The sequence below is a fragment of the Taurulus bubalis genome (genome assembly GCF_910589615.1).
Source record: "Taurulus bubalis genome assembly, chromosome: 20".
Classification (NCBI taxonomy): Eukaryota; Metazoa; Chordata; class Actinopteri; order Perciformes; family Cottidae; genus Taurulus; species Taurulus bubalis.
Window position 1 is genome coordinate 17,223,676 of NC_136608.1, and position 15,238 is coordinate 17,238,913.

General features: G+C 41.2%; 1 protein-coding gene across 1 annotated transcript in view; it reads left to right on the forward strand.

Moving 5' to 3' along the window:
• Positions 1-15,238, forward strand: part of trhde.1 (thyrotropin releasing hormone degrading enzyme, tandem duplicate 1) — a gene marked incomplete at both ends in the record, with an annotated part of 135,865 nt that overhangs the window by 12,277 nt on the left and 108,350 nt on the right. Inside the window, one exon of the mRNA XM_079235756.1 lies at positions 852-1,125. Coding sequence (XP_079091882.1) covers positions 852-1,125 — 274 coding nt within the window. The remainder of the gene's footprint in view (positions 1-851; positions 1,126-15,238) is intronic.

Here is a 15,238-nt window from a genome sequence, read left to right on the forward strand (position 1 = left end):
AACAGAAAGCGTCCGCGTGTTTATTTTGGATTATCTCTCTCGCTGCTTCTTCACGCCGAACAAGAACATCTGAGGAAGAGGAAGCGTAAAGACTTCTGTCGACAGCCGACCTGTCGGCTCCGACTCCCGCGGGATAATCCGCTCGCCCTCCGAACTCCAGATTCCACCTTTTCCCTTCTCCTCCGATCGCTGCGAGGCGTTCAAAGACTGAGACAAAAGACTAAACCCCGGCGTCACGTGTTTTCCATCTGGATTTATTCCAGAAGTTTTTGGTCGGAGCCTCGAAAGACGACTTTGATAATATGATGGCATGAGTTACGTGTGTGTGTGTGTGTGTGTGTGTGTGTGTGTGTGTCCACACTCCAACGTGACCCGCCTGATCGATTAGTCAACTGAGTAGCTGTAAAAACACTGATGAATACATACATTTTTCACAATAAAAGCCCCAGTTATCTGTCGAATAGCCTCCAACAAAGCCCCAGTTCTTTCTGCTGCTTACCTTTCCTCCCTGCAGTGTTAGTACATTTGTTTTATTGACGATTAGCCTCCAACAAAGCTTATTCACTGATAAACACAATTCATTTCCTTACATTTTTCACAATAAAAGCCCCAATTCTTTCTGCTACTCAGTCTTCCTCCCTGCATCATTAGTATATTTGTTTTATTGAAGAAGAGCTGCTTTCAAAACTACACCAGTTTGACGAGAAACACATTTTCCCACAAATTCTTCACAATAAAAGCTCTCCGTTATCTTTCTATTTGAAACCTTTTACTTTGAAGCAGCAACATCAGGGCTCACAGCCACGAAGTCTCGTCTCATAATGACCCGGTTCCTCGTCTTCCTCTCCCAGGTACCTGGCGGTGACCCAGTTCAGTCCGATCCACGCCCGGAAGGCCTTCCCCTGCTTCGACGAGCCCGTCTACAAGGCCACGTTCTCTCTGGCCCTGCGCCACGACGCGCAGTACACGTCTCTGGCCAACATGCCGGTGGAGAGCAGCACTGAGCAGGAGGACGGCTGGAGGACCAACCGCTTCGCGCGCACGCCGCGCATGTCCACCTACATCGTGGCCTGGGCCGTGTGCAACTTCACCTACAGGGAGACGCAGACGGAGGACGGGGTGACGGTCAGTCACACACACACACACACACACACACACACACACACACACACACACCACGGCACACACACCACGTGCACACACACCACGCACACACACACACCACGGCACACACCACGCGCACACACACACACATGCACACTCACACATGCAACCAACAACACACACCACGCACACGCACACACACACACACACACTACGCGCACACACACACACAACCACACACACACGCACACACACGCACACACACACTACGCGCACACACACACAACCACACACACGCACAGACACACACGCACACACGCACACACACTACGCGCACACACACACATGCACACCACGCACGCACACACATGCACACACACATGCACACACACACCCACACAACCACATGCACGCGCACACACACGCGCACACACACACACTATGCGCACACACACACAACCACACGCACACACACACACACACACACACGCGCGCACACACACGCGCACACACACACGCACACACACACGCACACACACGCGCGCACACACACGCGCACACACACACACTACGCGCACACACACACAACCACACACACACACACAAACACGCGCACACACACGCGCACACACACACACTACGCGCACACACACACAACCACACACACACACACACACACACACACACACAACCACACACACACACACACACACACACACACACACACACACACACACACACACACACACACACACACACACACACACACACTTACTTGTTCAGAATGTTTCAATAAGATGAAAACAGCACCAGAAAGAGGGAATAAAAAGAATCAAATCTTCTAAAACAACATATTGAAATAAGATAACAAACAAGCAGAAGCATTATAAAGTCTAATCTCGTGATCCAGGCTTAATTATCTGCTTTCCCTGAGATGAGACGTTTCCGCGGCTCTTCTCTGCGTCTTAAACCCTGTGATCTTGACTTAATGATCTCCGTGTGTTCCCAAAAACCCAAATGTTGTTTGATTCTCTGCCGACCTCCTTCTGTTCTTCTTCTGGGTCTCCTGATTGTCTGAGAGTATAAGAACAAGAAAAAAACCCTCTGTGATAAACCCTGCGTTACAGAGAAGGAATTACAGAAGCTCGTTATCTCTCCGTGACGACTCGTTTGAACGAGCTGCATGAAGCATCCAGAGCCTCAGCGTGGCGGCACACAGCTATAGTCTGAGTAAAGAGCGCCCGGCTAACGCTGATAGCTCCTGTTCCCCCTCTGGCTAACGCCGATAGCTCCTGTTCTCCCTCCAGGCTAACGCCGATAGCTCCTGTTCTCCCTCCAGGCTAACGCTGATAGCTCCTGTTCCCCCTCTGGCTAACGCCGATAGCTCCTGCTCCCCCTCCGGCTATCGCCGATAGCTCCTGCTCCCCCTCCGGCTAACTCCGATAGCTCCTGTTCTCCCTCCGGCTATCGCCGATAGCTCCTGCTCCCCCTCTGGCTATCGCTGATAGCTCGATTTGCCCCTCTGATTAACACTGATAGCTCCTGTTCCCCCTCTGGCTAATACCGATAGCTCCGGTTCTCCCTCTGGCTAATACCGATAGCTCCGGTTCTCCCTCCGGCTAACGCTGATAGCTCTGTTTTTCCCTCCGGCTAATGCTGTTAGCTCCGTCATCTGTGTTGATATAGTTTTGCGTCGATTATGAATCATGTCCTTTTGAGTTCCATAAGAAACAACTACTGTACACGTGTCCCGTCTTGTTTTCACTAATTGGGGAAAACATTTTGGGATTAAAGTAACGTTGTCCGATGAAGCACAGATTTAGTTTCCTGCACGCGGTTAGCGTGTAAGTGTGTGTGTCCAGGTTGTTTGTTGCTGGTTTTATTGGTTTAGTATCAGTGGCATCGCCAGGAATTAATTCTACCTCGTTAAACGTCAACAATTAAGAGATGTTAGACCGTGAACACTTTATTATCAGCATTTTTAATCGTATTCTCTCAATCAATACGAAGAGAGAAAGTTATTTTGACTTGTGGTTTGACTCTTTTATTATTGTTATGGTCATTTACTCAACGTAATTGGATACAGCTGGCATCCCGAGCACAAATAAAAGTGAGACAACCTTCAGAGTTTATAATCACGGAGGTCTTGAGAACTCATCATCTTGATAAAATGACACGTTCAAGTCGTTATCGCAGGAAAACAATGATTTATTTCCAGATAATAATCTTAATGAAGTGATAATACGATCAAGACAACTGGCTTAAAATACTACAGATGAACAGCGTTCTCCATCTCCGGATAACTCAAAACGTCTCGCGTCCAAATCTCATTAGCGGGTTTTAACGTCTCCGGATGATGTAATGGAGTCCGATAGCCGTGTGTGTTTTCTCGGGATAACACGGTAATTAAGATGTGAGCGCTGGATAACAGCCGGCTGTCTGGAGAAGAGAGATAATTACCGTCTGAGGTCGACATGGTTTCATTCCTCTCCTCAGATGTGGATCACATGCGGGGACTTACAGTGGTTTGGATCAGGTTCTTATGGAAGCCCATTCCCGCCAGCTAAAGAAAAAAAGAGAGGAAAATGTAGCTGTGATAATAAAAATACCCCCATGGTAAGTCATAATTATTAAATAAAAAGTACTAATTACTTTAAACGAAGGTAAAAAAAAAAAAAAGAGCCAGCGTCAGTAAAGCGCATGCACACTTTCTATCTCAGAATTATGACTTTCTATGTCAGAATTATGACGTTCTATCTCAGAATGATGACGTCCAATCTCATAATTATGACTTTCTATTTTAGAATTATGACTTTCTATCTCAGAATGATGACGTCCAATCTCATAAGTATGACTTTCTATCAAATAAGTATGATGTTCTATCTCATAATTAAGACGTTCTATCTCATAATTAAGACGTTCTATCTCATAAGTATGACTTTCTATCTCATAATGATGATGTTCTATCTCATAATTAAGACGTTCTATCTCATAAGTATGACTTTCTATCTCATAATGATGATGTTCTATCTCATAAGTATGACTTTCTATCTCATAATTAAGACGTTCTATCTCATAAGTATGACTTTCTATCTCATAATTAAGACGTTCTATCTCACAATTATGACTTTCTATCTCATGAGAATCCATCTGATCTGGTCTGTGAGCCTCACACTGTTTATCGTCCCTCTTAACAACCAGAACATTGAAAAATAGAAATATGCACATGCACGCGTCTGACTCTCCTGTACAAGGACAAATACATGCACAACCTTGTTTCCCTTCTTCCTCCTCCTCCTCCTCCTCCTCTTCCTCTTCCCCTCCTCCGATCATCTCTCTATCAGTGTAATTACGGCTCATCCATCTCGTCTGCCAGAAAGTCAAGGACAGCTCTCCAACACACACACACACACGCACACACACACACACACACACACACACACACACACGCACACACGCACACACACACACGCACACACACGTACTCCTTGTTACTGAAAGATGATTTTCGCGAAATGCTGTTTTAATGGCGAATCATATCTGGGTCATTTATAACCATCACGGTCTCTACTGCTGTGTGTGTGTGTGTGTGTGTGTGTGTGTGTGTGTGTGTGTGTGTGTGATATTCGGCTGGGATCAGTCATGCAAATGAGTTCTAGTCTTTATAATGAATACATTAATCTTTTTTTGTGTGTCTTTACAAAATGTAAATTTGCAAACGTGTACAAAAAAAGAACCGCTTTTATTATTTCACATTCTTAGAGGTAAATAAAAGTAAAACCGAGGTCACACTTTGCGATGAGCTCCACTTTATGGTGCGTTCCACTCAGACAGTGAAAGCAAACATGAACAGCTGTGTGTTTTAGTCGTGGCGGCTGAAGGAGAGCGGTTCTTCCTGACGCCTCCTGAAGGCAACGCCTCACATTCAGAGGGCAGGACGTGTGACGGCTGCTTCAGGGTCCTGTCTGAGTGACGGACAGCAGAGCTCTCTCTCAGACGCACGTCTCCCTGTCACTGCTGCCTCCGCCTCCTTTATCGGCATTAAAGGGCTTTAAGGGCGTTATTAACGGTGACGCACACACCTGCAGCAGAGCTTTGTCGAGTGTGTGAACGATCTCTGGACCAAACAGTCTGAGGAGGAAGAGAAGACCAAATGTTAACTCTTAATTCTTCTTCTCTTGTTCATGTTCGTGTTCTTCTTCTTCTTCTTCTTCTTCTTCTTCTTCTTCTTCTTCTTCTTCTGTGGTTCTTCTTCTTTGGTTCTTCTTATTCTTCTTCTTCTTCTGTGGTTCTTCTTCTTTGGTTCTTCTTCTTCTGTGGTTCTTCTTCTTTGTCTGTGGTTCTTCTACTTCATCTTTTGTTGTTGTTCTTCTTTGGTTCTTCTTCGTCTGTGGTTCTTCTACTTCTACTTCTTCTTCTTCTTCTTCTTCTTCTTCTTCTTCTTCTTCCTCTTCTTCTGTGGTTCTTCTTCTTCATCTTGCTCTTGTTCTTCTTGTTCTTCTTCTTCTTCTGTTGTTATTTTTTCTTCTTAGGTTCTTCGTCTTCTTCTGTGGTTCTTCTTTTTCTTCGTCTGTGGTTCTTCTTTTGTGGTTCTTCTCGGCCTTGTTGTGTAGTTGTGTGACTCTTTGTTCATGAAGAGTGTGTATTAGAAGTTGTGACGATGGTTTGTGGGTAACAGGGTCAGTTGTTCCGCCTGACCGTTAAATAATCCGATGGAATAATGGTGATAATAATATTGTATAATAATCTCATATACTTCATTTCTTTGCTACAAAGTGGCTGAAAAGCGTCTTTCTTTCCCTCCCTGTGACGCTAAAAGAAGGTTTTGTCTTCCGCGCTACTGGAGGGTCATCGACACGCCGCTCAGTTCTTATCTTTGTTGTATTTCGGCGTTGACGTTCCTTCAGGAAGCAGAACTCTGACTGGAGGACGTTACGAGGCTCCAGAAGAGAGCGGTTATGAAAGATCGACTCCCAATTTGGGTCAGATCTGTGGTCCTGGTTGCAAATACATATATAAATATATAATATATCTTCCGAATAACAGGACGTCCTCTGCTCTTGGGCCTCCGGCCCGCTGAGATCCAGCGATTAGCCGGCACACATAATGGATTAATGGATTTTCCAGGATATCGGGAGGTGCTTCCATTTCCCACCAGAAACTACTTAAAGCAGATGTTTCCAAGATATGAGAGATTAGTGAGTTCCGTGGTAATTCACACACTTCCAGCTGTGGATGATGTGACTGAAGAGCCGTTACGCCTCTCCCTGTGTTCTGGATGCTTCCTGCTTCATCACGCTGCTGCAGACTCATCCCAGTGAGAGTTTATTATTATTTATTTAAGTGTTTAGTAAGTGTTGTCCACCATCACGGTCACAACACTGGAACTCGTCTTCGTCACAATTCACGTCATTATGAGTTTGAATGCGTGAACTTGTGGGATGAATCCACATGGACTCTTTTATAAAACACTTTATAGTTATTAGCACCAATAAATGGCACATTCATATTCTTATTTTACATTAAGAGCAATAATATTGTTGTTATTTCTACAGTTTATTGTTGTTTTTTCTGTAAAGATTATTCAGATGTATAGTTTGCTAAATGTTAATACATAATTTGTTAAATATCTTATTAAGACAGAAAGTTCATACTTTGTTAAATGTTAATAAATACTTTGTAAAACATCTATAAACCATATTTATATAGTTAATATTTTATCAATGGTTAATAATAATTTTCTGTTCCATGTATCTATGACATATTCATAGATGTTTAACAAATATTCTGTAAATCATAAACAAAAACTTAATATAAAACATAAAATGTTAGAATTTGTCCAACAAGCTTTCTTTAATAGATATTTAAATAACGTATATAATATATATATATATATATATATATATATATATATATATATATATATATAAATATATATATATATATATATATATATATATATATATATATATATAAATATATATATATATATATATATATATATATATATATATATATATATATTTATATATATAATTTATGTACACATTATTTAATATTACACAAACTGATGTTAAGATAAGATGTAGTATAACATTTGATAATTAGTAAACATTATTGATCATAATTTATCTGTTGGTTTTTGTAAGTGTTTCCAAGTATATTCAAACCCATGACATGTATTCACTAAATGTTTTAATAAATTGCTCAACCGTATTGAGCGTTTATGAATCCACACATGGATCCAAAATCAAAAACCCTGTCAACTGCCAAATTAAATCTGCAAGTTAATTCCAATCAATCAAACAGCACGAGAACATTAATGAACAATATGAACCGTTTCATCGTCGTGTTTTCAAGAAAGAAGGATCGGTCCGCCTGACGAGCGCCTGAGATTGAAGCGTCGATCTCTAATTGGAGAAGATGAAATGATTGCATCTCGCTGCAGGGAGCTGTGAAGAAGACGTCGACGAGGGAATCGGTTGTCGTGGAAGATGAAATACTCGAGGTTGGCTTCTTGTGAACGCAACATGAACGAGGTTCCAGACGCCGCCAGACAGATGCTCGTTTGTTGGCCGACAATGCTGTGAAAGGACCGCGTAGAGATCACGAGCGACATCGTCCTGTTTTAAAAACAGGCCTTGACTCTACACTGTAAAAAACGTCAGTAGATTCTACAGGGAAAAACGGTTAAATCACAACAGTAAGAGACCATTAAATCCAACTAGGTTACATTCAGTTTCTCTGACAGTGAAATACCGAATATACACTACCGTTCAAAAGTTTGGGGTCACCCAGACAAAATGTCAGTTTCTTTGCAATTTCCTGCATGGAATAGCCTTCATTTCTAAGAACAAGAATACACTGGAGAGTTTCACATGAAAGTTCTCTTTTTCTGGCCATTTTGAGAGTATAATCAAACCTACACATGTGATGCTCCAGATACTCAACTAGCGCAAAGCAAGGCCAGTTGTATAGCTTCTCACCAGCATCACTGTTTTAAGTTGTGCTAGCATAATTGCACAAGGGTTTTCTAATCATCCATTAGTCTTCTATGATGAGCAAACACAATGTACCATTAGAACACTGAGTGATAGTTGTTGGAAATGGGCCTCTATACACCTATGTAGATATTTCATTAAAAACCAGATGTTTCCACCTAGAATAGTCATTTACCACATTAACAATGCAGAGTGTACTTCTGATTCATTGAATTTTATCTTCATTGAAAAAAACAGTGCTTTTCTATGAAAAATAAGGACATTTCTAAGTGACCCCAAACTTTTGAACGGTAGTATATATATCGATATATATATATCGATATATATAGATATATAGATATATCGATATATATTTAGATATATATTTACAGTATATATAGCCCAAACAGTAATATATAACTCAAACAGTAATTTGTGCATTTATTTCTTGTAGAAAACACATTTTGTCACTGTTAATTGTACTAAACATTGCACTAATAACGGAAATACACCGTAATATATATATATATATATATATTAAAAAAAACAGTTCTCAACTGTGAATATTTACGGTTGCAAAACCAAATACCGTAATGTCTTACATACTTCGTCACTTTATTTTTCACGGTGAAGTTCTGGAAACCACAGCTGCTAAATGGTAATTTACTGTATATTGCACATATTTTACAGTGTACGTACAGACGAAAGGGAGAATGTGAAGCAGCACATGTTCCTATTAACAAACAGGAGCTGGATGCTCGCTCTGTGTTGCAGCATCGCTTTCATATTGAAATCCTTGCATGAGCCCGAAGGCAGAGGAGACGCTGCTGTCTGTTTGCAGAGCAGCTTCCTCTGACATAAACATTAATCCTCCCATCCCTCCATCCTTCTCCACCGAAACCTCTGAGAGAAACCGCTTTATATGACGAAATAAGAAACTAAAACACCCTTCCGTATTCTTCATAACCGCTCAAACATCTTCATCTGACAGGAAGCATTCATCCTTCCTTCCTCCTGAAAACAGAGGAAAGAAAAGCAGAGTCAGTCGGCATTAAAGGGATGATGCAACTTGTGAGTGAGCGGAGATAACCTCGACATGTAGATCCAGTAATGTCGAAACTAAATAACTAAATAAGCGATCACTGCCTGAAAGTCAATATGTTGTTGCTGCTTGATACATAAGGTGACATAAGACGTTCCCTCGAGCCGTGTGGGAAAATGTTTGACACAAAACAAACACAAAGAGACAAAATGATCACAAAGAGACACAAAACAACCACAAAGAGACACAAAACAACCACAAAGAGACACACAACGACCACAAAGAGACACACAACGACCACAAAGAGACACACAACGACCACAAAGAGACACAAAACAACCACAAAGAGACACAAAACAACCACAAAGAGACACAAAACAACCACAAAGAGACACACAACGACCACAAAGAGACACATAACAACCACAAAGAGACACAAAACAACCACAAAGAGATACAAAACGACCACAATGAGACACAAAATAACCACAGAGACACAACACGACCACAAAAAGACACAAAACAACCACAGAGACAAAAGTATCACAAAGAGACACAAAACAACCACAAAGAGACACAACACGACCACAAAAAGACACAAAACAACCACAGAGACAAAATGATCATAAAATAACCACAGAGAGACACACAACGACCACAAAGAGACACAAAACAACCACAAAGAGACACAACACGTCCACAATAAGACACAAAATGACCACAAAGAGACACAACACGTCCACAATAAGACACAAAATGACCACAAAGAGACACAAAATAACCACAAAGAAATACAACACGACCACAAAGAGACACAAAACAACCACAAAGAGACACAACACGACCACAAAGAGACACACAACGACCACAAAGAGACACACAACATTAAGAGTATCTTAAATGATTTCAGTCTGTGCATGTCTGTGCCCAGCAGCCTCTCTTGTCTCTTAACCAACAACATATAATATTTAATCGTGCAATACAACGTCCTGCTGGTCGTGACTTAATCATTATTACACTGTTTCCGTGTTTAGCAACTAGTAGCACTTGGTGAGGTTTCGGGAAAGATGGAGGTCTTGGTTCTAAACAAAAGGTCTGCAGTGAATTCACAATATTACCGTATTGACAGAAGACTTGACTGGTCTGCTGCTCGGCGGCTTCCAGGCTGTTCAGGGTTATTTCTATGCTGTTGAAGAGGATTTTGGTTTGCAGCTGATAGTTGGTTGGAACGTTGCTGTGCTCATGGTGTTTAGGGCGGTTGCTGGGTCGGTCATGATGGTTTGACTTATCTTTACTGTCCTGTGGAAGCCATGCATCTCTAAAACATAAATGTTTTGTGAGCAAATATAAAGAAGAGTCGTTTTTTCATCACGTTTTTCTGAAAAACTAATTTGGAGAAAGCCGCGTTACCTTTCCTAGCTACTAAACGTCTAACGGTGGAGTTTAAGTTCATGAAACACATCTCAATGTTTTACATACAGACAATGAATACAGAAAATTATCAAATCAGCCCACTCATATTTTACTTCTCTCACAGGAGGAGGTATTTTTGCATCCTTTGGACAATCAGAAGAAAACGTGATCTGACAAATGAGGCTCTTAACACTTGAAACAGCGTTCATGGTTATGAACATAATTCCATCTGTAAACAGGACTGGAGGACTCGTCCACGAGCACAAACACGTCTCCCGTCAGTCCAGGAAACCTCCCGGCGTTAATTGTTCTTCTCTCCGTCTTTCAAAGCCTCCTCTCTCCTTCTTCACCTCATTCAAAAGCAGAGCTGTTGTTCTGTCGGCATAATGTGTCTCTATGAGAATCTCTGTTCCCGTAATGAGCCGCTTTCTCCTTCAGGGAGGATTAAAGTCTGACAGACTACAAAACAAACAAACAAACAGTGTGTGATGACCCACTGAGACGCTCCTGGATCCATAAAAACCTCCATTCAGCTGGTTATTCCTTCATCTCGTGTGACTCCACCAACTGTCGGCGTCACCAAGACGGTTGGCGTTTACCTGCCAGCCGATCGACCGCTGTGAGTCTGAGCGTCAACGGGTTTGTGTGTGCAACACTCGTGACTTTAACCCGACACACAAGGACTCAACGCAAATACACGCCAGCATGCTTCAAATGCTGTGAATGATAGATATCCCACGAAATACTTTCACACGTAATCCAGGGAATCGTGAACCACGAAGTATAAAGTCCACAAAAAACAACACGGAACGGTGTGAGGAGAGGCAGACGACCACTGATTGTTCCTCGTATGAAAACGACCACAAGGAGACTCAAAACGACCACAGAGATACAAAACAACCACAAAGAGACACACAACAACCACAATGAGACACAAAACAACCACAAAGAGACACATAATAACCACGAAGAGACACAAAACAACCACGAAGAGACACAAAACAACCACAAAGAGACACATAATAACCACGAAGAGACACAAAACAACCACGAAGAGACACAAAACAACCACAAAGAGACACAAAACAACCACAAAGAGACACAAAACAACCACAAAGAGACACACAATGACCACAAAGAGACACAAAACAACCACAACATTGTATTGTTATTGTAATATTGTTGTTAAAACAATGACTTGTTATATTCACATTCTCTTTTGAAAGTCATTTTCTGACATTGTTTGCTTTCCTCCCAGTTCCAGCAGGTAGAAAGTGTCTTTATGTTTCTTTAATTATATTAAATGTCACATTAACATCCTATAATGATAATAAAGGTCACAATAATGTCCCATAGTGATAATATACTGTGCGATTTTAAAATGATAAAGGTCACTTTTACATAATCTTTCTTCATGAGACACCCTGTTTTAACATTTAAAGGAATATTTCACCCACATAGTGATGATTTATATTTCAGTCACTCTTTAATTCATGAATATTCAAAACATTATTTTTCTCTCGTGACAAATAACAAAACTACATCAAAACATCAGTTTACAAAGTCTCTTATGTTCACGACTTCACAAAAACTCATCTTTGCTAAAACACAATTCCTTCTTTGTGAGTGTGATTCTCTTCTCTTCTTCAAGAGGCTGCTGCTGCTGTCGGTTCATCATTTTGACGGCATTTCCAAATATTGATCCTCAACCAATAGAAAACAACCTATCTTTAGGCCCTTTCCTCGAACATTCACACCCCCAAACTAAAAAGGGTGTATCTCTGCAACCACTAGGGCTATTTGAGTAATGTTGGGGTTATAATAAAAGGTACACATGTGAGATGTTGTTCAGATGTGTAAATATCAGTCTATATGTTACTGGTTAAGAGGAAATGAAGATGAAACACAGCAAAAGATTGTTTTTAAAAGGTGAAATCGGTGTGATTATGAGGACAAAGACTTCCTGTTGGGATTCTGAGACAAATGCTTGGACATGAAGAGCGTCCTGGTTTTACTGTGTGGTTATATAAAAGATGAGATTCACAATAAGGCATGAAGGCCGATTTCGTTCACGGTCTTCAAACATTTTAACCTCTGAATCAAAACCTCCGCGAGATAAACCCTTTGATTCATCCTCCATGCTGGAGAATCCTCAGGAGCTACAACACAATGTACTTCTCTACCCTTCTTTTTGCTTTTTTTTCTCCTTGTGGCAACACACTTTTTTTTCTCCTTGTGGCAACACACTGGTGCTATATATATGAATATGTATGTTGTTCCAGGTTGTGAACAATGTGAACTTAATCATCACATGCAAACAAGGACAAGGTGTTAGTTAGATCCTTTTGTTGGCAAGAGAAGAGAAAGTTAACTTTAAAAACTCCTGGGAGCGAAGCGGGCTACGATGTTCACGCGATGTTTCTACTAACATCTCCACGATAAAACAGCACAGAAATATGGTTCAGATGTCGCCGGCCTCTCCAGACTCTTCACTTCCGCGTCCTTGTTCTCGTGAGATCGAACGTGATTCACACAGCGACCTGGGACGTTTGTGTCGAGCTCCGCCTTTCACCGTGATTTGGCGATTTGTGTGTCCGTCAATCTTTTGTGTGTCAAACTAACCAATGAACACTCAGGAAATCACTAAGGACCCACCCACCTTACACTGCAAAACACTGGTTTTCAGTTAGATAGACAACACAGCTACCCAAACAAAACAAAAACTCATGAAGCTTGATCTGTAGTATGAAGTCAGTCCTCAGTCCCATTTGATATCAGTCCCTCTCTCATTTTGATGAAAGTAGTGACAGACAACACTTCTACTCAAAAAACGATAATACAGCATTTGGTATTAGACATTTGTTTACATTTATCTACCATTTTATTCATGTATTTCACTGCTTTTGTGAACCTGAGACCTTCGGTAAACCAATTTCCAAAACAGTTCGTCCACATAAGTAAAGGAATGCTTTCACAGCTTACGTTTTTCAGCTTGAGTGCCATATTATCTCTTTACACTTGTGCCTTAGGTCAATGGTGCCTCATTATATAGAGAGCTGAGGTTGTTCTGCACATTTTGATATACAGCACATGAGTATGTATATCATATGCAAGTGCCCTTTAAAAAGTTGAATTTAAGAAATTATGTAGAGAAAATGACCTCAGACCTCAGGGGTTAACGCTGAATTAAAACTGATAAATATCTCGTCTGGTTGTCAGACTTAATGTTACAACAGACTCCTTCAAAGTGTCTAAAACACAAACCGCTCTTCACCTTCGGCTTTAATAAGATCCATCGCCGGCTCGTGTTTAACAAAAGGGGATCAGAGGACTTAAAACTGTAAATTATAGCTTGTCTTATGAAAAAAAGCCCCAAACTGCTGTATTTGGATGTATTGAACAGCATAAGTAATATACAAGTGAAATATATGGTTTGGTACATGAGAAAATTCAAATACCACAGATGTGTGTAAATGTGCCCCAATGCAAATTTTGGAGACCTCGTCTGAATGTTCTCTGTTTTAAACCCTCTCTAACTTTGTTTCACTTTATCAAAGTCAACCTTTGCAGAGAGAATGTTCACATATTGAGCTATGATTTGGGTTAGAGAATGTTCACATATTGAGTTATGATTTGGGTTAGAGAATGTTCACATATTGAGTTATGATTTGTGTTAGAGAATGTTCACATATTGAGCTATGATTTGGGTTAGAGAATGTTCACATATTGAGTTATGATTTGGGTTAGAGAATGTTCACATATTGAGTTATGATTTGGGTTAGAGACTGTTCACATATTGTGTTATGATTTGGGTTAGAGAATGTTCACATATTGAGCTATGATTTGGGTTAGAGAATGTTCACATATTGAGCTATGATTTGGGTTAGAGAATGTTCACATATTGAGCTATGATTTGGGTTAGAGAATGTTCACATATTGAGCTATGATTTGGGTTAGAGAATGTTCACATATTGAGTTATGATTTGGGTTAGAGAATGTTCACATATTGAGTTATGATTTGGGTTAGAGTTGGACCTTACAGCTGCATCATTTCAAAGAAATAATCATCCTGAAAGTGATTTTTTTATAGGCGGACCTGAAACCTTTTCATTTTGTTCTGTGTCACCTTCATTTACTCTTAACCAGTAACATATAGACTGATATTTGTACCTTTTATTATAACACCAAAAATATTCAAATATCCCTAGTGGTTGCAGAGATACACCCTTTTTAGTTTGGGCATGCAATTTTCGAATAAAGGGCCTAAAAATAGATTTTAAAGCAGTTATTAAAGTGTTAAAAGCGAGGCGTCTCTCGGCTGGCCGTCTGTTCACGCTCCGCTCCTCCCGACGTGGACGATCATCTCTTTTGTCACGTCAACGTTGACGGCCTGTCGCTCTTCATCGGCGTCGGCGTCCAACGATGCGCTTGGACCGCGCCGTCACGGGTCGGCGGCGTCCGTTACGGCGTCAGAGCGGCGGCTGTCTGAAAGTCTGTTGATGTCAAAGTCGAGGCCCCGCGTACGCTGGGTGGAGAGAGTGTGTGTTACCGCGTTGGTCGCGCTCTTATCAGCCGCCAAACCATCCATCAAATTATCGCGGCGAACCCGAGCTTCGATCACCCTCATCATCCATCATCCATCATCCAAGGGCGACAGACGGAGCGACACAATGCAAGCGAGCGATGTCACGGACGAGTG